At 43.4% G+C, this 24,958-nt stretch overlaps 1 protein-coding gene across 1 annotated transcript in view; it reads left to right on the plus strand.

Moving 5' to 3' along the window:
* IQCH (IQ motif containing H) overlaps positions 1-24,958 on the plus strand; it is a 65,816-nt gene that overhangs the window by 13,919 nt on the left and 26,939 nt on the right. Inside the window, exons 9-14 of the mRNA XM_071568330.1 lie at positions 1,561-2,067; positions 2,673-2,739; positions 7,821-7,904; positions 10,115-10,290; positions 15,591-15,863; positions 17,934-18,125. Coding sequence (XP_071424431.1) covers positions 1,561-2,067; positions 2,673-2,739; positions 7,821-7,904; positions 10,115-10,290; positions 15,591-15,863; positions 17,934-18,125 — 1,299 coding nt within the window. The remainder of the gene's footprint in view (positions 1-1,560; positions 2,068-2,672; positions 2,740-7,820; positions 7,905-10,114; positions 10,291-15,590; positions 15,864-17,933; positions 18,126-24,958) is intronic.

Here is a 24,958-nt window from a genome sequence, read left to right on the forward strand (position 1 = left end):
ATTAAATGAATCACTCAGTGAGAGCACAATAAGGTTTTTATTCATGTTTTTAACACTGTCTTCACCAAAGGGGGTTTTAGAAAGTGACTGTGAATCACTGAATTGGTACAGTAGGTTTTGAACCAAATCCAGTAAAAGAAGTAAAATAAGCAATACTTCCTGTATTACCAATTTCTACTTTGTTAAGACTTCTACCTAAATTAGTCTTTTCCCCCCCACATTTTAGAAAAACAAGATTTCACAATCTTAGAAAATAAGTTTAGAAAGTATGTTATGAGGTTATCTAGACCTCCAGGCAGAATTACCTTACCTGGGATATTGCAGACAGATGTTTTTCTAACCTGTTCTGAAAACTTTGGGTGATAGTAACTCCACAGCCTCCCTAGACCATCTGTTCCAGTGCTTAACTAACTATCTTTACTGTTGTAAAAGAGTTTTTTAATGTTTCATCTAAATCTCCCTCACTGCAGTTAAGCAAATGCAGCGTTTGCCTTCATATTTACAGCAGAGTATGGGGCACTTTGACCTTGACTGCTCAGTGCCTGCTGACTGCTCTTGATCCCCCTGGAAAAGGGGCATTTCTTTCTTTTTATGGCCAATTATTGTGTTCTGTAACAAAGTGTCTGGAGTTTTGCTTCATCTTTCATGACTTTTTGACTTCCGTGCCACTGAGATGTGAAAATGAAAGAGGTTCGAAAATCAAAGAGAAAGCAAAGCTGAGAAATGGAGATCATGGAATCCTGGAATGGTTTGGGTTGGAAGGGACCTCAAAGCCCATCCAGTGCCACCCCTGCCATGACAGGGACACCTCCCACTGTCCCAGGGTGCTCCAAGCCCTGTCCAGCCTGGCCTTGGGCACTCCCAGGGCTGGGGCAGCCACAGCTTCTCTGCCCAACCTGTGCCAGGGCCTGCCCACCCTCCCAGCCAGGAATTCCTTCCCAATCTCCCACCTATCCCTGCCCTCTGCAGTGGGAAGTCATTCCCTGTGTGCTGTCCCTCCATGCCTTGTCAGTGATGTCTCTCCATCTGTCTTGCAGGATCCCTTCAGGTTCTGTCAATGTAAATAAAATCAGTTACCTCAAAATAGTTTAGAAATAGTGCACTTAAAATCAAAGCTAATGAGTTGCTGGCTGGAGTTTCCAGTAAATATGGGTTTCCTTTAAAAGGTGTGAATATTTCTATTCCAAGTTTTCTCCATTTGCATTTATATGCAAGAGAAGTGGAGGCAGTCTCAGTGGAGGAATGAATACCATTGCAGGCAGTTTCAGGTTTCAGTCTGTAAAGCTGAATTTGTATCTTTGGTAAATCAAGAATTCCTCTATGCAATTAATTTATTTCTTGGAAAATGCTGGGAATCTTCCATGACCTCAGAGGTCTGTGTGGCAGTGGGTTCTGTGGCAAACCTGGGGTGGGTTTCATGGCTGTGATGGGGAGAATCAGTCTGAGTGTATTTCAGATACATAAACCCCCACAGTCAAGTCATAATTAGCAATACAGTAGGATATTTTGACTAATTATTTCCAATCACTGGCCTCATCTGTGGCTCTTCTCTTCCCACAGCCCCCTCAAACCTGTCAGTCCTTTCAGCATCCGTGCCTGGACTGGGACATTGTTGTTTGCCATGGCACAGTAGACCAGGAAGCTCCAGGTTTTCTGGCCCTCAAACAACATCACCATTTGTCCTGGGGGAGCATTGTGGCTTTTTTGGAACGTGCTGAAAAGCTTCTCAAGGACTCCTCTGTCCCCTTGGCTCCGATCAGCAGCAAGAAGTTGGCGCAAGTTGCCTCCGACTTTGAGCTTCATGAGAACCCCCCCAAAAGTGACGTTCTCTCAGTGATAAAGAATCATTCAGCTGTGCAAAAGATCCTAAACCACCCTGACCAAAGCTCTGAAGGCCAAGGGAGGATCCAGGGGGCCGGGACAGCCACGGTGTGTGCCGGGCGGCACGAACGGGCCCCGGGTGGGATCGGCGCTGCCCGGCGCTGGCACAGCCGCGTGGCACGTGCCGGGAGCGCCCTGGAGGAGACACGGCAGGGACACCTGGAGAGTTTCTGCAGCAGGGCCAAGGTGTGCAGTGCAGGAGCAGCAGCTCGTGCTTCAGTGCCCACAGTGAGCTGTGCCCATTCTTTCCCCCTCTAACCACGCGCTTGGCCGGGGCTCATATTTCATCTCTGCGGCTGCGAAATCTGTCGCGGTGTTTCTGCTGAAAATGTCCCTCTGCTTCGGCTTCAGCTGTTCTGTCAGAAAATCAATGTTGTAACTGCATTACCTCAGTTCCTTATATATACCTTGTGGCACTTAATTTGCTGCAAAAAAAAAAAGAATAAAAAAAGAGTCCCTCTCTCGTCTCCATTGCTGTCACCACTTTGTCAGAAAGTATTTAAGTTTGCAGACAGCCTCTTAATTAGTGCTCACAATTTCATTTATGTTTGCTTTCTTTTTTTTTCATTCATATTCTGTTAATTAAGTGAGCAGCCTCTAATCTTCCCCTGCCAGTAGCTTCATGTAGCCACCTAATTAAATTAATTGGGGAAGATGTTTTAAGTATGTAATTAAATCAATTAATATAATTTATGCCTGGCTTAACTGTACAGTGGAAAAACAGCTGAAGTTTGACTAGATGAATCCACTACAGCTTCCTGTCACTGATCAATGCTCTTCTTGATTTTTAGCATCTGGCAGCCAACTGGAATCGCATCAGGACCTCCAGGAGGACTATTATCCATATCCCATCATTAGGTATAACACTTTTGCCTGCAAATCTATCAGCAACCTCTATTACCCACCACATTATGACTCCTTGATTGAGTTCAAGGAAGGCCCCTTGTTTTATTCAAATTGGTCTCGGCAGGAAAATGTTCTCGACATGATGAGAGTAATAACGCAGGGCCCTCGCTCGAAACGCCGCTTAATTTGGGGATTAAGCAAATAAAGCCATTATGTGGGGGCCTCTCTTCAGTGGAGAGGTGATTTGCTGTAATTTGCTTTCATCTCTACGAAATGAACTCCAAAGTTGTGTTCCCCCCCTCTCCCAAACGGCGGCGCAGGTTTGCGGTGCCCGGCGCTGGCAGGGCGGGCACGTGGGCTCTGCCACCACCACCATCACCACCATCACCACCCCAGCACCGGGCAGGGCAGTGCCTGTGCTCTGGTTTTAATCAAATGTGCAGTCAAAATGATAAGCTGCATTCTCTGAAATTATTTAGTTCTAATTACGAGCAGATGGGCTGCTTTATTTGCACCTAGGGCGCCTGAGCAAAAGGAAATGCTGTGTGAACAAGAATAATTAAGAAGTTGAATAGTGTTTTTTGCGCTTAAATAATCCGCAGTTTCGTGTTAATTAGCACCGATGTAATTATTTAATTACATTTATGAATTGGGGAGCCTAAAAGCCGGTTTCTGCGGCGCAGTGGCCAAGGGTAGGTGTTGAGAGGATTTCTTGGGGATTTCTAGGATGCAGCAATAATCTCTTAAAGCACCAAATCCCGTCAAAGCGCCGGGAACCGGATTTATAATTTGTATTTACACAGCAAATTAATTGACCTGAGAGCTTCAGGATTTTGTGAAGTGAGTTGGTTAAGACCTGAATTAATGAAGATGGTAAATATGTTTTAAGCCCTCAGTTTTGAAGCCCAGAGAGCCTTTTATTTTGTATTTAACATAAATATACATTTGATCAACAGCTGGTTTTAATTACACCTCTGTCTTAGTCTTGTGGCTATCCCAGGTTAAACCATGACTAAGTCCTGTTTTAAACCAGGATAATTTGACACCTCTGTCTTAGTCTTGTGGCTATCCCAGGTTAAACCACGACCAAGTCCTGTTTTAAACCAGGATAATTTGGCACCTCTGTCTTAGTCTTGTGGCTATCCCAAGTTAAACCACGACTAAGTCCTGTTTTAAACCAGGATAATTTGGCACCTCTGTCTTAGTCTTGTGGCTATCCCAAGTTAAACCACGACTAAGTCCTGTTTTAAACCAGGATAATTTGGCACCTCTGTCTTAGTCTTGTGGCTATCCCAAGTTAAACCACGACTAAGTCCTGTTTTAAACCAGGATAATTTGACACCTCTGTCTTAGTCTTGTGGCTATCACAGTTTAAACCACGACTAAGTCCTGTTTTAAACCAGGATAATTTGACACCTCTGTCTTAGTCTTGTGGCTATCACAGTTTAAACCACGACTAAGTCCTGTTTTAAACCAGGATAATTTTTCACCTCTGTCTTAGTCTTGTGGCTATCACAGGTTGAACCACGACTAAGTCCTATTTTAAACCAGGATAACTTAAAAAAAATTCATCCATCCCAGTGTTGTAAACTGGATAAAAATGTGGAGGAGAGAGCCTTTATCCAGGAAAAAAAGCAGTTATTAATTAGATGTGTGAATTGAAAAGTCAGCAGAGTTGCTGCACAACAGATGCTTTCAAAGTTGTGGTAAAATCACCCTCAGTATAAGCAAAACATGTTGACAGAAAATGAATCAGTGTGTGCCTGTTCTGCTGCATTTGGGGCATGCAGTGGAATTTATAGGAGTTCTTAAATTATTTCAGCCTCTCCAGTAAATTGTAAAACTGGAGGGCAGTTGCTCTTCATTCCCTGATTGGGGAAGGGGATTTATCCAACCTGCTGCTGTAAGAACAGGAATTTCCATGTGCAGGCCTGGAAGGAGGATCCAAGTGGAACCTTCCCCTTAATGAGCAAGCAAGTAGTAAAGATAATTTAAGTGCAGATGTTTTATTAGAAAATTAGGAAACCTATTGAAGTGGGTTAAAATATAAAAAGTGTATTTTATTCCCTCTAAAAGAGGGATTTGACTGTGCTGTTTGGAAAAGTTATCCATGCTTGTTTTTATTAAATGCAGCTATATCAAGAGTTCTGGCAGAATTCCATAGGGATTTTACATGAATTAAGTAATTCAGCTTATTAAAATGTAATGCAAATATTTGGCTTTTTTTTTTCTTCTGAAATGCCAAGATTAAGCTGCTTAGAAACAGCAACATAGAATGGGTAACACTGAGCAATTTTGGTTTGATCTAATTTTAAGAACAGCTTATATTTAAAATTTGAAAAGGTGGAGACATAAAATCTATAAACTAAAAGCCTCTAAAATGTGAGGATAAAAATAATCTTCTGTTTAATTATTTTGCTCCTACACATTTTGCAATTAAGGAGTCTAATTGACTTACAGGAAGCTGGACTATTGAAACAAGTAATATTTAGTTCAGTCTAACAAGACTAAAGATTCAAAATGACAACTGATTTCAGCAGGATTTTTGGTTTTTATTGCCTGAGTGTGGGTAATCATCAAAAATTCTGTCAGAGACAAGCCCTGGGACAGAGCAGGTGAACAAGAGGACACTGAAGTTTGATGACACTCAGTGGTTTCTCCTTTCAGGTTTGTAAATCCAAAATAAAGCCTGAAATTCTTTACTCAAATGGCCTTGACTTGGCCAATCAGAGCCTGAGTTTTCTTCCCATTCAAGTGGAATTCCGATGAATTGACTTAAAATTGTAACTGAATTTACCAGCAGAGCTTCATTTTCTCAGCAGTTTCAGTTTCATGTCAAGTTTCTGGAAATAATCCAGAAAAAGGGACAGTGAAGGGCTGTGAGGAACAAATGCTTCCATTTATTTCAAACTTTGGATTTCTAGGATAGCTGAAAAAAGCAAACAGATCCCAGTGTTTGAAGATTGTGTGGCATTTTTATCAGTTAGTGTAAGGAGGGATGAATTTGAACCTTCTCATCAGGTTTAGGTGTGTCAAATATAGTGAGGAAAATTAGGTGTTATTCATTAGACTCCAGGTGGAATTATTATTGTTATTATTAATGTTTTAGTCCCAAGCTCTGGGCAGCTCAGGGTGGGTGATCTCAGCTCATTTTCCTCCTTTCCCTTCAAATGTTGTCCCAAACTTGGTGTCCTGTGCCCCTCCCTGTTCTGCTGCTTCTTTCCTTGAGGGCAGCTTTGAAGGGATGGGGATTCTCTGGTGAGAGAAGTCACTTGGAGATGAGCAAAATTCATTAAGAAAATGACAATTAAGGGGCTTTGGGTCATGGCTGAGGTTGAAAGAGGTGAATTCATTCCCACACCTCTTGGTTTAGGATTTCTCTGACTCTCCCTCCCCTTCCCTCTGGAGTCACTGATGCCTCTTGCAAACCAACAACTCCATCCCCAAGGGCTCCTTTGCCAATATCCCAATTTTCAGCCTCCTGGAGAGTTTCTTTCCCAGAGTGCAGGTGTGGGTTGGGAACTGATGGCACAAGGTAGGGGTGCTCTGGAACATGCAGACCATGATTTCAATATATTGAATTTATTTGGGCTGGGTTTTGTTTAAACTCTGCCTTTGAGCCTTGTCCAAAGTCCAGCTGAGTGAGGAGCATTTCCAGTGTATCAGGTGTGAGGATTAATGTGGTTCAGAATGTCCTTTGGGAGGGGAAGGATTCACCAGGAGTGAATATTCCTCATGTTTTATTAATCTATTTATGAAAAGTACACGTGGTAGTTGGTTTAGTGCTGGGGAGGATCTTTGTGATTTTAACTTGTTTGCTGCTTTAACTGTTATTCCTTCCAAATAATTACTGATTTCCCAAGTGATATTTCCATGTTATTTTTTGCCCAGCTCTTAAAAAAAAAAAGTGTTTTCCCTGCAGTTCAGTGTAGGGAAATCAGCTCCTTCTTAAGATTGAAATGGAAATGGTTTAAATTGTTAAGCAGCATTTTTAGTGCCTTAAAATTGGGCCCCACCTGAGAGAACCAAGGAAAGCTTTGAGAATAAAGTTTAAGTCATCAGAGGAAGCTTTTTTAAATTAACTTATTATTAAAGGGAAAAAAAAATTAATGTATTTTATTTGGATGTAGTTCTGCAGGTGCCTGTTCTTAATGCAGTGTGGAAGTTGTACAAGAAATTGCTAAAAATTTAGCTGGTAATTTTAATTTCTCTGCATTTCCTTGTGTTCTGCTCTCCTGTGTGCCCAGAGCCACAGCCCCTCAGAATGTCATTATTTGTGCTAATTGCCCTGAATTTGCCTGAAATAGCCACTATTGTTGTCTTCCAAATGAATGCACTGGAATATGGAGCAGATTTTAGTCAGATTAAGTTTGCCCTGAGTTTCTGATCATTTCTCACGGGCAGATCTGTGGAAATGTGAGGATCCTGTTACTGGGTCAGTCAGGATGTTGTGCCAAACACTGAATATCAGGATTCAATCCCAGCTATCCCAGTGTGCCTGGGGGGGGGGTTCTGTGGACACTAACTCAGAATTCCAGGCACTGCAGAATTCCAGGATCAGTGCTGTCATTTCCTGCAGTCTTGGTGAAGGTGAGCATGGAATCAGCTGGAATTCTGACCCCCAAGGAGACAATCCCAGCTCAGCCAGGCTGTCACTGCACCAAAGTGAGCAGGTAGCACTGAGACATCTCCTTAATGAAGTGCCTTTGTTGCCTTTTATCTGTGTGAAGGACAAAATTACCAGCATTCTTGCTTAATGATGGTGTCATTCTTTTTTTTTCCCCCCAGTGTTTTTTTAAAAAAAAAATCCAGCAAAACATGAAAGGCTCCAACAAAACGTTCTGTTAAATTAGAAAACTCTGCAGGTCTGTAACATTCAGGTCTGTATTTAAAATCTCACAACAGAAAAACATGAAGTGACATCAGTTTACTAATAAAGGTAAATTCAGGGGGAAAAAAATGCAATTAGAGCTATGCCTTGCTTTGAACTGCTTTTATTACAGCTTTTTTTTAAAGCAAAACTCTGATTTCTTTGCAATCTGTACCGGGGGGTTTCTGAATGTGGTTTGGGGGGGGCTGTGCTTGTTCTGCAGGATATTCCCGAGGCACCCTGGAGCACATCCCTGATCTGGCTCTCCAGCAGAACGTGCAGATGGGAAGGCTGTGTGACATCCTGGGTATGTGATGGGCTCTTGGCTCCTGCTCCTTGATTATTTGCCCACAGTTGTGAGTCAAAGACAACAACAAGGACTCCTTTATATTAATGTTAAATATAGAGCAGGGAGAGCTCGGGAGGGATTTATCTGCTGGGGCATTTGCTCCTGTCCCTGTCACTCATAAAAAAACCTGCTGATTCTTTCTGACTCTGTGATAAGGTAAAGCAGCCCCATCCTGTGACCTGCTGAGCACCACAAAGTGTTTAGTGTTCTACAAAATTAGGTAGCTAATTCTGTTAGTGTTCATTCAGGCTCACACCGAGAGAAAGATGGGCTAGAAAAAAGCAAGCCCTTATTTAAACCAATTTTTTTTTTACATCAGCAAATGAGGCAAAAGGCATCCATTTAAAAGTTTTTCTCTTTTAACCAAAGCAGGGAAGAATATTCCATATCAGTGACCAACTCCATTGGCTCCCTGGAATGACATACTTTACATGATTCATGTATATTTCAGTATCATTATTATTTTATAAATGCCATTTAGCAAGTTTGTAACAAAAATATATTAGAGCCAGAAATTTACAGATGCCTAAAATAATAATGTAATTGCCTTTATATATTATCTAGGCACTAATAATATTTTTTTCCACAGTATAGTTTTCTTTTTTCCTTTTTTTTAACATAGGATTGCATTTGTTTTGTTTTGTTGGGGGTTTTTTTGTTGTTTTTTTTTTTGCTCTAAAATGATAGAAACTTAAAGGGACAAAGTCACACATTAAAGAGGCATTTTTTCTCATGTGTGAACATGAAAATTGGTTCTACTGTAAATCAGACCATGAGGAAGATACAGACTAGTGAAATATTAACTAAATTATTGAGCAGATGAGATGCTTTACCTGTGCCTGGCAGAAGAGCTCTGAGATTTACCATTTTGCTTTTCTTTTTCTTCAGAAAACCAGAGGATTTCCTTGCTGGTTGGGAGTTAATCTGTCCCTGGGGCCTCACTGTGTCCAAGGGAGACTTGTATCTCTCTTTATAGGGCACTGCTAAGAGCATTTTCTTCCCCAAATTCCCTTTTTTGTCCCTCTGTGGCAGTGCATTCAGCATTGCAGCCACACTGCCAGGTGGGCTTGGGACTCTGCCTGGTGCATTTGCCATTTTCAGGCTCATTCTGCAATGAAATGAGGAGAAGCCTTAAAAAGCAGGAGAGTATTGACTGGTGACCAGTGTTTAATTATTTCTAGAAGTTATGTGTTAATCAACTGGATTATATAAAGGCTGACTGGGAGGTCTGTGCTACTTTAGTGCTTTGTTGAGGTTCTGACCTTACTTTTAATGTGGATTGTTTTCCTTTTCCAGCTCTGTGGCAAAACCAAGTGAGTGAATGGGATCTCTTACTCCTTTCCACCACCAGGCTCAGGGTTTCCTTTTCCAGCCCTTGCTTTGCTGCTGATTCATTCCAGGGAATAACAGTTGGCCCTGGCACTTTCCAGGCTCTTGTGCACAGTAAAACAATGAAAGGCTTCCCACTGATTTGGATCACAGTCTTGCTTTTTGCCAGTGCATTCTATTGATATTGCCAGGCCCATTAATTCATTAGCTCATCTATTAACATTAATATTTTAGCAGAGCAGAGGAGTTAAAATTTTCCCAAACAGCATCTATTAAAGATTTCCTCCCCTCTAAGTGTCTGCCTTTCAGCCCAAGCTGTTTTCCATGCACAAAAGCAGATTTCCACACTGATCTGCACATTCACGTGCTCAGCAATAATTATTTTATTAATGATTTCCCACCCTGAGCTTTTCTGGAGGCAGGAATGGGAACAGGCCCTGGAAAATCCAGGCAGCACAGGACACTGCAGTTCCACCAGCTTTCAAACTGAACAGCTCAGCTTTATAATTTGCTGCTGTTAAAGGGGTGTATTTTTAAAGCTTTCAATCCCATTGATGTTCATGGGAGCTGGGCATGGAAATCCCTCCAACCAACACTCCCAAATCCTGCCCCCAATATGTTGGGCAGGTGCAATCCTGAGCACCAGCCATTTCTTGGAGTTGCTGACTTGCCTTCAGAGAAATGCTGAAGCACAGAGCAAGCACTTGCAAGCACTAAGGTTTGGGAATTAGGCCTCATTTTTATTTCCAGAGCTCCTTCAGGGAAGCTGTTTGTTAGCAAATGATCAGCTTGGAGTTTACCTTCCTGGCAGTGCTGAGCACTGTGCCCCTTTGTTTCAGATGCCAACGTGGACGTCATCTACATCTGCCCCCTCGCCCTGAGTGAGGAGCTCCTGCAGTATTACAATAAACTCCTGGGTCTGCAGGCAGCTGTTAGATCTGGGAACCCTGAGGACATGGCTGACCTGCAGGACAGGTTCAAAATTCTCACCCCTGAAGCCATAAACAGCTTCCCTGTGAGTTTGTCTTCTAATTACTACAGCTTGAGGGATGCAGTAAAATTAAATTGGAAATTTTATATCTTGCAACGCTCTGGTACACATCAGTGAAATATTATTGCAAGTTTAAGGGCTTTACTGATTAGACTACTAGTTAGAGCTTTGGAAATAAATATCCTGGTTTAGCTTTATAGACTTGGTTGAGATAGGACTGTATTGGCTATTTGTAGACTGCTGTCCCTTCTGACTATATCTGTGGGACTGGGAACTTGATAGATTTATATCTCTAAGCAAATGGTGGCAATAAAACATTCTTATTACTCAAACTTTATCTCTGGGCAGCCCAGCATTCCATCATCCCTGTGTTTGCACTGGTTCTGCAGTTAAACCCAATGCAGAAGGGAAGTTCTGGCCAGGTGGGGGTTGGTCTCTTCTCCCAGGCACTCAGCAATAGGACAAGGGGGCACGATGGGCTCAAGCTCTGCCAGGGGAAATTGAAGTTGGAGATGAGAAAGAAATTCTTTGCAGAGAGAGTGCTCAGGGATTGGAATGGGCTGCCCAGAGAGGGGGTGGATTCCCCATCCCTGGAGGTTTTTCAGCTGAGCTTGGCCGTGGCACTGAGTGCCATGATCTGGTAAAGGGACTGGAGTTGGCCCAAGGGTTGGACTTGATGATCTCAGAGGGCTTTTCCAACCCAATCCATTCTGTGATTCTCTGGATGTGGCACTGAGTGAGAATCCACCATGTCTTGATCCAACCCCACTGTGATCACCAGCCCAGGGTACTCTGTGCCCTGGTCTGGTGATCACAGTGGGGTTGGATCAAGGGTTGGACTTGATGATCTCAGAGGGCTTTTCCAACCCAATCCATTCTGTGATTCTGTGATACTTGAAGAGCAGGACTTGGGTAATAATAAAGCAATAGTAGTTTGAAACAGGACAGAATAATACAGAGGTACTGGTTCCAATAATACAGAGGTACTGGTTCCAATAATACAGAGGTACTGGTTCCAATAATACAGAGGTACTGGTTCCAATAATACAGAGGTACTGGTTCCAATAATACAGAAATAATGGTTCTAGAATAAGAAATAATCACACTGAAATACCAGTGCCAAACCTGCCAAGTCAGATGTAAATCCATGGTCTAAAAGGAGACCCCAATTATTGCAGACTGTCTACAGTGTTTCTTGAAGTGCTGCAGTGCAGGGAATAATAGTTTTATATTGTAAATATTAAATCTAAAGTGTGATTTTTATGAAACTTTGGGGTCCACTTAAGGTCTTTTCTTGAAGCTCTGCTGCTTTTTTGGTCTTTTTTCCTTTTTAAGTGGCACTTTGACAATTGTAGCTTGTTTTGTCTGTGGATACAGGGTTATTTTTCCAGTACTAACTAATAAATATTAGTATATTAGTGGCAAATCCTGTCAGGGAGAATGGACAATCCCAGGCTTTGGGTGGTCCCAGGCTGAGGTTCACCCTTGGTCTTTGAGTTTATACACAAAATCTTCAAATTAGCTGCTTTCATTAAAAGTGTTCTTTGCTTCCTATTAACTGATGTGTCCAAGGAGTAGATGATGTGTGTGGAGCAGAATCTGTGCCCAGAACTGATCCTTGGCTTCAGTGGCACTTTTGGCTGTGCAAGAATTGGAGTTTTATACATCCTTTGGAAGAATCTTTTTGCTGGGCTATTTAATGAAAAGCCTTTGCTGTCCTAAATGTATTGCTAATAAATGCAAATGTGGATTAAAGGCCACCTTAGCAGGCTCCTTTTAGCAATTCTGGAAGCACAAATCAGTCCTGTCTAATTTTGATGGAACTGGATGGAAGGAAAAGCCATGGAAAAGATGGAGATGGTCCTGATTGTCCAGGAGCAGCTCTCAGAGCTGCAGGGTGGTGGCTTTGCTGCTCGTGGGGAGGCTGATGCCAAGGTCAGCTCCTCTGAGCTTGAGGAGTTTCAAAGCAAACAATCCACAAGCTTGGGAACCAAGAAGCAGCAGATTAACCTGGGAAGGCTGTTCTGAGCAGTGCTGGAATTCTGAGGATTCCTCAGGTCTGCTAACCCCTGTTCTGAGCAATCCTGCTGGAATTCTGAGGATTCCTCAGGTCTGCTAACCCCTGTTCTGAGCAATCCTGCTGGAATTCTGAGGATTCCTCAGGTCTGCTAACCCCTGTTCTGAGCAATCCTGCTGGAATTCTGAGGATTCCTCAGGTCTGCTAACCCCTGTTCTGAGCAATCCTGCTGGAATTCTGAGGATTCCTCAGGTCTGCTAACCCCTGTTCTGAGCAATCCTGCTGGAATTCTGAGGATTCCTCAGGTCTGCTAACCCCTGTTCTGAGCAATCCTGCTGGAATTCTGAGGATTCCTCAGGTCTGCTAACCCCTGTTCTGAGCAATCCTGCTGGAATTCTGAGGATTCCTCAGGTCTGCTAACCCCTGTTCTGAGCAATCCTGCTGGAATTCTGAGGATTCCTCAGGTCTGCTAACCCCTGTTCTGAGCAATCCTGCTGGAATTCTGAGGATTCCTCAGGTCTGCTAACCCCTGTTCTGAGCAATCCTGCTGGAATTCTGAGGATTCCTCAGGTCTGCTAACCCCTGTTCTGAGCAATCCTGCTGGAATTCTGAGGATTCCTCAGGTCTGCTAACCCCTGTTCTGAGCAATCCTGCTGGAATTCTGAGGATTCCTCAGGTCTGCTAACCCCTGTTCTGAGCAATCCTGCTGGAATTCTGAGGATTCCTCAGGTCTGCTAACCCCTGTTCTGAGCAATCCTGCTGGAATTCTGAGGATTCCTCAGGTCTGCTAACCCCTGTTCTGAGCAATCCTGCTGGAATTCTGAGGATTCCTCAGGTCTGCTAACCCCTGTTCTGAGCAATCCTGCTGGAATTCTGAGGATTCCTCAGGTCTGCTAACCCCTGTTCTGAGCAATCCTGCTGGAATTCTGAGGATTCCTCAGGTCTGCTAACCCCTGTCCTGGGCAATCCTGCTGGAATTCTGAGGATTCCTCAGGTCTGCTAACCCCTGTTCTGAGCAATCCTGCTGGAATTCTGAGGATTCCTCAGGTCTGCTAACCCCTGTCCTGGGCAATCCTGGAATTCTGAGGATTCCTCAGGTCTGCTAACCCCTGTTCTGGGCAATCCTGGAATTCTGAGGATTCCTCAGGTCTGCTAACCCCTGTTCTGAGCAGTGCTGGAATTCTGAGGATTCCTCAGGTCTGCTAACCCCTGTTCTGGGCAATCCTGGAATTCTGAGGATTCCTCAGGTCTGCTAACCCCTGTTCTGAGCAGTGCTGGAATTCTGAGGATTCCTCAGGTCTGCTAACCCCTGTTCTGGGCAATCCTGGAATTCTGAGGATTCCTCAGGTCTGCTAACCCCTGTTCTGAGCAGTGCTGGAATTCTGAGGATTCCTCAGGTCTGCTAACCCCTGTTCTGAGCAGTGCTGGAATTCTGAGGATTCCTCAGGTCTGCTAACCCCTGTTCTGAGCAATCCTGGAATTCTGAGGATTCCTCAGGTCTGCTAACCCCTGTTCTGAGCAGTCCTGCTGGAATTCTGAGGATTCCTCAGGTCTGCTAACCCCTGATCTGAGCAGTGCTGGAATTCTGAGGATTCCTCAGGTCTGCTAACCCCTGTTCTGGGCAATCCTGGAATTCTGAGGGTTTCTCAGGTCTACCTCTCCCTCTCCCCTCCCAGTGCCATATTTCATGGCAGCCAGAGTCTCAAAGCAGGAATGAACCAGATTTTACAGCCTGTTTCCTGCACTCCTTAATTAACTGTAAAATCCATTATTGAGGGACACAAAGCAAAGCTCATCCCTCCCTCCCCACTGGTGGCCGCAGGGATCGAGTGACCGGGGCTGGGAATTGATCCTCTGCCCTGCCCTCCATGGCACAGCTCTGCCAGGAAACCTTGGAAAGGGCCAGCTCCCTGTGCTCAGGGAAAGGACACACATGGATCAGAACATGGGTATAGAACTGAGGGAAGGGAAAAGGCTCCAGGAAACGTGTTTGTTTTCCTTGATGTCCTTAAACCTCAGTAATTCCAGTTTTCCTGCTGGAGCTTTGGGAGTATCCCATTCCTCTGACTCCCTCCCCCCTGTCCTTGCAGTGTCTGCTCCTTTGCAGAGAGGTTTGGGCACTCCTGGGAGTTGTGTTTGCTCTGAGGGACTGACAGAAGGAATTGATTCCTTTTGGCCACTTCCAGGGGCTCCTCCATCTCCTTTTCCAGCATCATCCCCACCTAATTAATGGAATCAAGATTTACACTTCAGTCCCTGTGAAGGAACATCCAAGACTTGGAAAAAAATGTTCTGGGTTTTCCAGTTCTGGAAATCCCAAGAAAATCCAGGATTTGCACTATCCTGAAAAGGAATCCCTGCTGACTGAGGCCTAAATGAGATGAAATCTCACTGGGAAGATGATTTTCTTCTTGTTAGGGTTATGATGATGGCAGTCTCTTGCAGTGGACTTCTCCTGTTGTACCATTTCTGCATTTCCCTGTCTCTATCTCAGTGCACCTCTGTCTTTGGGAAGACAACTGGGATATCTGCAGGCCTTGCATGGGATATGTCATAGAAAACATTTTTGAGGTTTCACCTGCCATGCCCAATGTCTTTGTTTAAACTCAGAGGTTACAGAATGTGTCATGAACAGCTGGTTCACCAACAGATCTTCTTATTTAGAAGAAATGAAAAAATTTTTCCATAAAGTTGGAACCTTTGTACTGTAAAGAACCACAAAACTACCCCCCTGTCCTTGAGCACTCTGCAGTTGTTTGGGGTTTGGTGTTAGTGTAATGGAAATGCATCTCCCCAGTAATTTAATGTGAGCAGTGAAAGCTTTTGCAAATCAAAGTGTCTTATTCTCAGAGAATCGTTTGAAATACCACTGAACTGTATGTGAAATACATTCCCTGCTAGAGGGGGGGGGTGGTTTCTTCATTTTTTTATTGATTTTGAGGAGCTTTAGAGTTAAACCATGCCAGGAGTGTTGCTGAGATGAATCACTATTATCCAAAGGCCACCAGCCTCTGTGCCGACTGACAGAAGGATAATTCCGTGTGGATCAAATAAATACAGATGTGGAGTAATTAGTTCTATTCCCAATGAGCCCATTGCCAGCACACTAAAGATGTGCACCATTATGGAGCCTCACCCCAACAGCTTTTATCAATTTAAACAGCTCAGCTACAGGATAGGTCATAACCCAGCCTGCTATTATTGATAACGGGAGCTGGGAGGTGGGGAGGGGGACAGGAATGCCACCTCTGAAGGAGAATCCAGGAGGATGCCACGTGCCTGAGCTGGTGCTGTGCTCTCTCTGCAGGGGCACCCCACGTGCCTGGCCACCCAGCTCAAGCACAGCCCCAGGACAATGCAGAGGATCCGGGGGCTCATCCAGGGCAGAGCTGCCTACCTGGTGGGGGGCACTGCCCACGCCGACGACGTGGCCGTGGCCGACGTGCTCGACGTGCCCGTGCTGGGCTCGGCGCCAGGGGTGGCTCAGCTCTACAGCACCAAGTCTGGCAGCAAAAGAATTTTTGGCAGTGCTCGTGTGCCAACCCCTCCTGGAGAATCTGACATCCACAGTGAGGAGCAGGTAAGCAGGGCACGCTCCGGGGTGTCCCAGCAGGCTGTCTGGGCACATTGAATAACTCTGAGATTAGACCCTCACTGGGTCTGATCAAACCCAGTGTGAGGTTGGGTTCTTTCTTGCCCCTGACTGACCAGTGAAATGCAATTTGTGCCCCAGCCAGGCAGGAATACACTTACTCTGGGATTCTTCCTGGTATCTGGAGAATCTCTGTGTGTTTGGTGCAGCTATTCCAGAAGTTTGTGCTGCTGCTCCATGGATGAAGTTCTGGCCTCAATGAAATTAATACATTAATTTTTAGCAGAGACTGAAGATAAAACAAGGGTTTCTGGGAAGATTAAGGGGAAACTTCTTTCACTTGTGCAATCAGCCTGTTCAAACTGAGATTCACTGAGCACTTTGTTAACATAACCAGCAAGGAAAGAACAAAAGATTCCCAAATTAAAATTACAAGGCACCAGAGTTTTGTGTACTTTGTTTCCATGTTTATTTTGCAGTCAGTGCCTCAGGATTTTACTCCATAAGCTGATTTTGCAATTTGCAATGACAGGTCCAAGTATGATTTTTTAAAAAAAAACCCCACATTTTTATGGTGGTGCTACAGCTCATACAAGAGAGCAATAATTGCCAAGGTTTGTGGGTTTTCCTGCTTCTTCAAGAGGCTTTTCACATTGCTTTGCCTTTTATTAATCACCTTTAACACTGAACAATCCAAGCTGCACAAATATATTGCAACTTCTACGGTAGATGAAATAAATACATGATCAATGACCTGAAAAACAGCTGTTTGATTTATTTGATTCAGGTAAATTATTCAACAGTACTTCTGGTTCATACTGCAGGGTTGTGGAAGTTTAACTTCTGTTGTTTCCTTGTATGAAATATTGACATTTTGGGTTAAATAATCAAAGCAAGGTGACACTATGGTAAAGCACAATTCAATTTTCACTTAAAGATAGCACATAATTCTTTGTGAGTGGGACAGTCTTTACAGGATTATTGATCCTTTTCATTACTGTAGGGGAGCCATCAAGCAAAACACATTTATGTGATTCTCAAAAGCCACAAATGGAACACATGTAATTGTATTTTAGGTCAATGTTAGAAAAATAAAGCAACAGAAGTCCCCCAAATTGCTGTGTAAAATGCAGAAGACTGTAGCCAATGCACCAAGATCTGCTAATACTTTTACCAGGTTCAAAGTCATTTGCAGTTTCTAAGAAGCTAATTGCATCCTGCACCAGCTGGGCAAAAGGCATTTTAAAGCCATTTAAATCTGGGTACATACACAAATAAATAATTAGCATTTTTATAAAGCCTGCCTGGTACCTCCTCCCTACATTTATAACCATGGAATGTACTCTCCAGTAGGAGAATTTCACAGCTGTTTGGGCTCGTGTGGAACTCTGGCACGTTTTCGTCTCCATTTTGCAAACAGTGTCGTCCATCCCACGTTGGTCCCTCTCACAAACAGTTATGGAGCAGTTCTGGTTATCCCAAGCCTCAGACCCTCAGCACCCAGAGCAGGTTGGGCAGCCCAATCTTGCTCTGGAGACCACAGGGACACAACTGCTGTAGCCAGGTGGGGATTGGTCTCTTCTCTCAGGAACCAGCAGTAGGACAAGAGGGCACAGCTTGAGCTCTGCCAGGGGAGGTCTAGGTTGGATATCAGGAAGAAATTCTTTGCAGAGAGAGTGCTCAGGCATTGGAATGGGCTGCCCAGAGAGAGGGTGGGTTCTCCATCCCTGGTGGTGTTTAAGGTGACACTGGATGTGGCACTGAGTGCCATGATCTGGTAATCAAAGGGGTTGGATTAAGGGTTGGGCTTGATGATCTCAGAGATCTCTTCCAACCCAATCCATTCTATGATTCTGTGAACTCCAGGATGAAGGCCACGGAACCTTCACCAAAAACCAGCCAAGGTTGCTTTCACTGCCTCTCCAGGCAGCTGTAACCACACAGGCAGCTCTGAGGAAATGAAACCATGTTTAGGAAATGAAACCATGTTTAGGAAATGAGCTTTGAGCCCAAGTGCTTGAGGAAGGGTTGGTGCCTCTCTGTGCCGTTGCCCTGCAGATGGTCCGCGCCCTCAGCCGCCTCGTCGTGGACAACATGGAGGTGCAGCGCTGGCTGTTCAAGGTGGATGATGAGTGGGGAGGAAATGGCACTGCCTACTGTGATGTTGTTGCCCACCTGGAATGCTTCCCCTGGCTCCAGAAGGAAAGGCAGAGCCACAGCCCCGAGGGGTGGAGGCAGAGCCGGGCACGGGTAAGGAACAAAGGAGTGTCTTGGTTGTTGTCAGGGGCCCACTGAGGTTCCTCCTCACTGTAAATCTCTTCTCTGGGCCTTCATTTCAAGGGAAATGTTGGTGTTACAGTCCAGACTGGCTCATACAATGCAACAGGTAACAGTTCAATATTCCAAAATATGAGTGAGTGCCTGGTATCCAACTGTGGAGTAAGTTGTGTGTCGTAACACTTCATTCCTATGCAACAATGTGCACATTTTCCAGGGTTTTTATCCAAAGTGAGGAGAAATAAATGATTGTCTGCAGGCAGCACAGCCTTATATCTACACAGACAAGTGGAATTATTGGAACAAAGGGCTGGATTAATAGAGTTGAACAGCACTAATTTGAAGCCTCATACAAACTGATTGGTTTTAAATGTGGTTTTGTAAGGTTTATGTTTTCTGTCCATTTTGCCTCACTAACAACTTCTAAACCTGCCAGTTACTTTCAGCTGTGTGAGACAGAACACTTGAGGCCTTGGAGATCATTAACTCCTGCAAGTTTCATTGCTGTGGGTGTTTAGGTAAGGAGAGAGATCTGTAAGTATTTAACTGAGGGAAACATTAGGGCATGAACTCAGGTACCAGCAGATCCCTGAGAATCCACAGGATTGAGAGGCTGGAAGATGGTGCATTCCAGCCCCAGAAAAATCCATATGAAACCAGACTTCATTAGTTCTGGCACTGAGAGAACTATTTGTAGTTTAAATATTCATTGGTATTTAAATATGTTAATTTCAATAAGCATTTGATATTTCTGTATATCTTGCCAAATTCATTCCTAATGTAATGGTTTTAAAGCCAGAAGGAATGTATCCAGAAAAATTGTTTCATTTACATAAACTACTCATTATAGCTCTTTTGATTTTTTTAATTCCATCAAAACTGTTTTGAAATTTTGGGTTGATTGAATTATATTGTATATTAAAATTTCAAATTGTGCTGATTACAGTTCTGCTGCATCTGACAACTGCAAAATAATTCCACATTGTAAAAGAGAGTTTGGGATGTAAAGCTGAAGGGCTGATTTCTCTGATCTGCTGAAGATCCCTCACTCCCTGCAAGTCAGGCAGGATAAAGAGCCATCCCAGTGGGAGCATTGCCTGGCATGTAAAGCTGATGGTACATCCAGGTGCTGTCCCACCTCCTGAGCCAGAATAGAAGGCAGGAGTCTCCAAGTCTAGTTCTTTGCTGGTACAAATTCCCAATGTAAGTGGCATTCCTTAGTGTTGGTGTTGCTGTGCCTCTTTAATTCTTCCCTTCTTGGCTAAAGGACACAGTGATCCCAACCTTTCTTTGGTTTCTTTATGCTCCAGGGACCTCAAGCTTTGATACAACCAGGACTCAACCAGTTACCAGCCCTTAAACATAAACATGTGTTGGAGGTTGGAAAAGATAGACAGAATAACAGATTTAGTCTGATTTCCTGGAGTAGGAGGAAAGCTTCCAGAAATCCAGAGCAATATTCAGGTGGGCTTTGGCAAAGTGTTGTGGCTGCCCCATCCCTGGGAGTGTCCAAGGCCAGGCTGGATGAACCTGGAGCACCCTGGGCTGGTGGGAGGTGTCCCTGCCCAGGACAGGGCGTGGAATGAGATGAGGTTTAAGGTCCCTCCCAACCCAACCCAGTCCATGATTCCATTGACTTAAGAGTTGGACTTGATGATCCTTGTGGGTCCCTTCCAACTCAGAATAGTCTCTGTGATTCTCTCTGTGACTCTGAAGTGCTGCTATTTTGACCCTTTTGAATATGAGTGTTCAAATTTTTCTGCCTTCCACATTTACCCTCTTTAGTAGCGCAGGAGCCCCCTTTGATACAACGAATTGCATCTCCCCCAAGTCTCACCGTGGAGAGCAGAGGATTCAAACCCTCCTTTGTTAAGGCACACCACAGTAATGATACACACTTCAACATCAAAGCCTCAGTTGCTGAGCACAGGGCTGCTTTCATGTCCTGTTGCAGTGGGGAGACCTGTCCCTTTGATAATGAAGACGTCGTGGCGTCGGCTGCCACACAAACTGTGTGCTGGCAGGTTATTAAAAAACTCAGCTCCTTGATGAAAGACTATCCTGCAGGCAAGGAGTACAGTGAAAAGCCTCTCCATTCTGGTAGAATTATTAGGAATGAGAATATGACTGTAAGCACTAAATTATGTTAATACTTACAAATAGCATCATTTGCATAGCAGTTTAAGACACGATACCCAGATTTTCCTCAGTGGCACGTAGCAGGCAACAGATTAAAAATAATGCAGTTTGTGAGTTTGAACTGTGGAAAAATCTATTCCAGCTGAAAATGAGGCTGATTTTAGATTCCTCATTTCAAATAGAACACGGGGCAAACCCAAGTGCAGGACAGGATTATGGATGGATTTCACCTTGTTAACTTAATGCAGCCTCTGAGTTATCTGAACAATTAATTTGCAACCGCGTAAAGGGTTGAATTCATAAACTCCATGAATGTCTCCAGGTCCATGAGCTTCCTGTGCACTGCTGAAGTCTGTCAGCACATAAAACATCTCATCCTGAGGCCCAGAACCCAAGGACATGCAATACCCAGCGAGCTGCTGCCTCCACAAGTGCCTGTTGGCAGCTGTTTGTGGAGACATCCCCGGTGTGGGAAGGAATGGCAGGATGTGGCCCCTGGTTCTGTGCAGGGATCAGTGAGTACTGAGGCTCCTTGCAGTTTGTGTCATGTGTCATTGTCACTGTAAGGAGCAAATAAACCCATGTTTTACATAGGCATGTAAAGTGTTTTTATGCCATTCTGTGGTGATTTTCCAGCTTCTTTCCTGTACCAACTCAAGCTTCAGTTAGTCCATGTGTAACAGCAAAAATGGCTTTGCTGCTGTAAGAGAAAGGGAATGATTTCTTGGAATATCTAGAGAGATATCCATAATTATTAATATATATATGTAAGAACCTGGGGATCTTGCTCTTGTTGAGAGTTAGCAGGTCAGATTCTGGAAAATCTCACCTAAACTTACATGGACCCTTGCTGGGAGACCATAAATTCATGGGAAATTATGAACTGTTGTTGCTGACCAGGCCCTGGCTTAGGGGGGTTCTGAGCTTGCAGTTGTTGGAGCCTGGGAGAGGATCTGAGGAACAGACAGGATTGCTCTGATGCTTTCCTGAATATCCTGAATTTGGGGGGACTCAAACTCCCAGATTCCTCTTCCTTATTAGAGGGATGATTACAAGGAAGACATCACTTTCCTGTTAATGTTGCCTTCTTTTCTTCTAAAAATCCCCCTTTTGCATCTAATAATACAGGACTCTGCAGGACCCCATCCTCTTGTATAACTACAGAGCTCTAAATAGTAAATCAGTGGATAAATTACTACTGAAATTAATTTTAGAATTATCTTTTATTACACTGTGACTTAATTAACCACCAGGACCAGCAACATGATGTGGGTTTATCTGGCAGCAAGTCTAAAAAAAACAAAGATCAGTCTGGAGACAAAAAAAAATATAAAGGAGAGCTGAAAATCCAAGAATAGAACAAGACCCAGAAAAACAAGCAGCAAATATTGTCTCAGTAAGCCATTATAATTGGCCATGGCTACACAACAATTTCAAAACTCTCCATTAAGTATCTGTTACAGAAGAAAAAAAGTGATTTAATGTGCTTGGGCATCCCCTGGTAGAAATGTGTTTGAATCTCTCTCCTCCTGCTGAGTCACAGGATTTTTTCACTGTTTCTTTTCCTTGTAATTTGGTTCATTCACCAAAAGGAGGAAATCAATTTTTTTTTTCAAAAGGTGACAAATACAGAAAATCCAACTTTCAATGTGAGCAAATATTTGGATGATGGTTGAAAGGATTTTGCATTGATTGCTGTTGGAAAATAGTCATGCAAAATGCTGGGTGTTCTTAAAATGAAACATATTGGTCAGATTTTGGAAGTCCTCCAATAAATAATAGATAAACTTTGGGATTACCAGTAAATCAGGAGTAGAGGGGAGTAGATTCTCTCCTGGTTGAACAAATTCTATGCACTGTAAGAGACCTGAAGCTTCCAAATTATATCATGTGTTTCTTTACTGAGTTAAGGAATTCAGAGTAGCATCCGTGTTTGCAAGCAGATCAGAATAAAACCAAGCATTATACCATGAAAAATGTCATTTTAGAAACGTGGCACTGCCAGCACACTCCTTTCTGACCTTCTCTGAACACACCAGAGCTTCCTAACCCTGCTTTTTCCCTGATTTTTTTTAACTTGATCTTAGTGTTACACCCAAAGCCTCCCGAGGGAGTTCTTAAGGAGTCTCTTGTACATGGAATTGCAGGTGTGGTATTTTTCCAGCCTGAAGAGGGCCAGAAACTCTGACAGATCCACAGAAAATGCATTTACAGCATTTTGACAGGTTTTTAACATTTCTTTTCTAGCTGATATTTGGTTTAAGAGGAGAAGAACCCAAAGACTTCAGAAAGAGATTGATTGTATAAAGGTTGTTTTGTAGTGTGAGGAATCCATCCTAAAAAACTGAAATATCTGGAGTGCTCTCACTCAGTTTATTGATATATCTGTGTGGTGCTTCAGGTGGGGCTCAAAGCTGAGGTGAAATGGGTGACTAGAACAGATGGAATCAGGGGGTGCTCAAATCTGACATAAATTATGGGGTTAGAATGGATAGAACCAGGTGATGGCAAATCTGAGGTGAAATAGATTGAGATGGAAACAGGAGATGCTCAAATCTGGGGTTAAATAGGTGGTTAGAATAGATAGAATCAAGTGATGCTCAAATCTGAGGTGAGATAAGGTGGTTAGAATAGATAGAATGAGGTGATGTTCAAATCTGAGATAAAACAGATGATTAGAATAGATGGAATCAGGTGCTGCTCAAATCAGATAGAATAGATGGAATGGGGTGATGCTCAAATCTGGGGTTAAATAGATTATTAGAATTGGGTGATGCCCAAGTCTGAGATAAAATAGATGGTTAGAATAGATGGAATCAGGTGATGCTGAAATCAGATAAATGATAAGAATAGATGGAATCAGGTGATGCTGAAATCATAAAATAAATGATAAGAATAGATGGAATCAGGTGATGCTCAAATCAGATAAATGATAAGAATAGATGGAATCAGGTGATGCTCAAATCAGATAAATGATAAGAATAGATGGAATCAGGTGATGCTCAAATCAGATAAAATAAATGATAAGAATAGATGGAATCAGGTGATGCTCAAATCAGATAAATGATAAGAATAGATGGAATCAGGTGATGCTCAAATCAGATAAAATAAATGATAAGAATAGATGGAATCAGGTGATGCTGAAATCATAAAATAAATGATAAGAATAGATGGAATCAGGTGATGCTGAAATCAGATAAAATAAATGATAAGAATAGATGGAATCAGGTGATGCTGAAATCATAAAATGAATGATAAGAATAGATGGAATCAGGTGATGCTCAAATCAGATAAAATAAATGATAAGAATAGATGGAATCAGGTGATGCTGAAATCATAAAATGAATGATAAGAATAGATGGAATCAGGTGATGCTGAAATCAGATAAAATAAATGATAAGAATAGATGGAATCAGGTGATGCTGAAATCATAAAATGAATGATAAGAATAGATGGAATCAGGTGATGCTGAAATCAGATAAAATAAATGTTAAGAATAGATGGAATCAGGTGATGCTGAAATCAGATAAAATAAATGGTAAGAATAGATGGAATCAGGTGATGCTGAAATCTGGGGTTAAACAGATTATTAAGTAGAATCAGGTGATGGTCAAATCTGAGGTGAAATAGATGGAATCAGGTGAGCTGAAATCTGGGGTTAAATAGAGTATTGGAATCAGGTGATGTCAAATCTGAGCTGAAATAGCTGGTTAGAACAGATGCCATCAGGTGATGTTCAGATCTGAGATGAAATAGGTGGTTGGAGCAGATGGAACCGGGTGGCTCTCGGCTCTGGGGTGAAATGGATTATTAGAATAGATGGAATCAGAGGTGAGGTGGAGCAGAGCCCGGCCGTGCCCTGCCCGAGCCCCGCGCCGTTCCCGGGCGCACCCACGGGCTCTGCCGCGCTCGGGCTGCGTCCTATTGATTCATCTGCTCCTAATCAGTACATAAAGCTATAGGCCTGCAGTGTTAATTTTTCATATGCTTACAAAGTACCCTTTGATTTTCTGTCACGCGTTAATTACAGCGGTTTGCCATTAAATAGAAGCTTTGTGTAAACTAATTACTAGGTAATCATGGTGTACGGCGAGCGTGCTGCTCGTACCTTTTATTTGCTCGGGAAGCGCACCCGGCTCAGGCTGCGAGCGCTATACCTTCCAGCCATTAGCTCTCACTAATTCATAGCATTATTGTGGCAAGATTGGAGGAGTTGTAATTGTTGTGGTATCAGTGCTGTTAATTACCGGAGTAAACAGTTGAAATGGTGCCAAGGTCTATTGTACAAGGCAGAGGAAAGGAGGTTTAAATGTTCCTTGCACCATCTGGGGACCGGGGGAGAGGCAAATGCTGGGGAACAGCAGCGAGGCAATCGCGGCGCTGCAGCTCCAGGCTCCGCGGCCAGATGGATCCCGATCCTCCGCATCCATTGAATTTAAGTGCCGGGCTGGAGCGATAACAGGAGGAGGGAGCGGCGGCACTAAAGAAATGGCAATGTTGGCGCAGCCAATAAAGCGCCTGTTCGGATTCTTTTCAAAATGTTTGTTTTGCTGAAATCCCCAAAAGTAACGCAGAGGCAGCGCTGGGAATAAAAGCGTGTGTTGTTCGGGGAAGGCGATGCGGGTTTTTTGTCAGCGTTACAGCAATTGCCGGCTAATTCCTGCGGG

The sequence above is a fragment of the Pithys albifrons genome, chromosome 13 (assembly GCF_047495875.1).
Source record: "Pithys albifrons albifrons isolate INPA30051 chromosome 13, PitAlb_v1, whole genome shotgun sequence".
NCBI classification, from domain to species: Eukaryota; Metazoa; Chordata; class Aves; order Passeriformes; family Thamnophilidae; genus Pithys; species Pithys albifrons.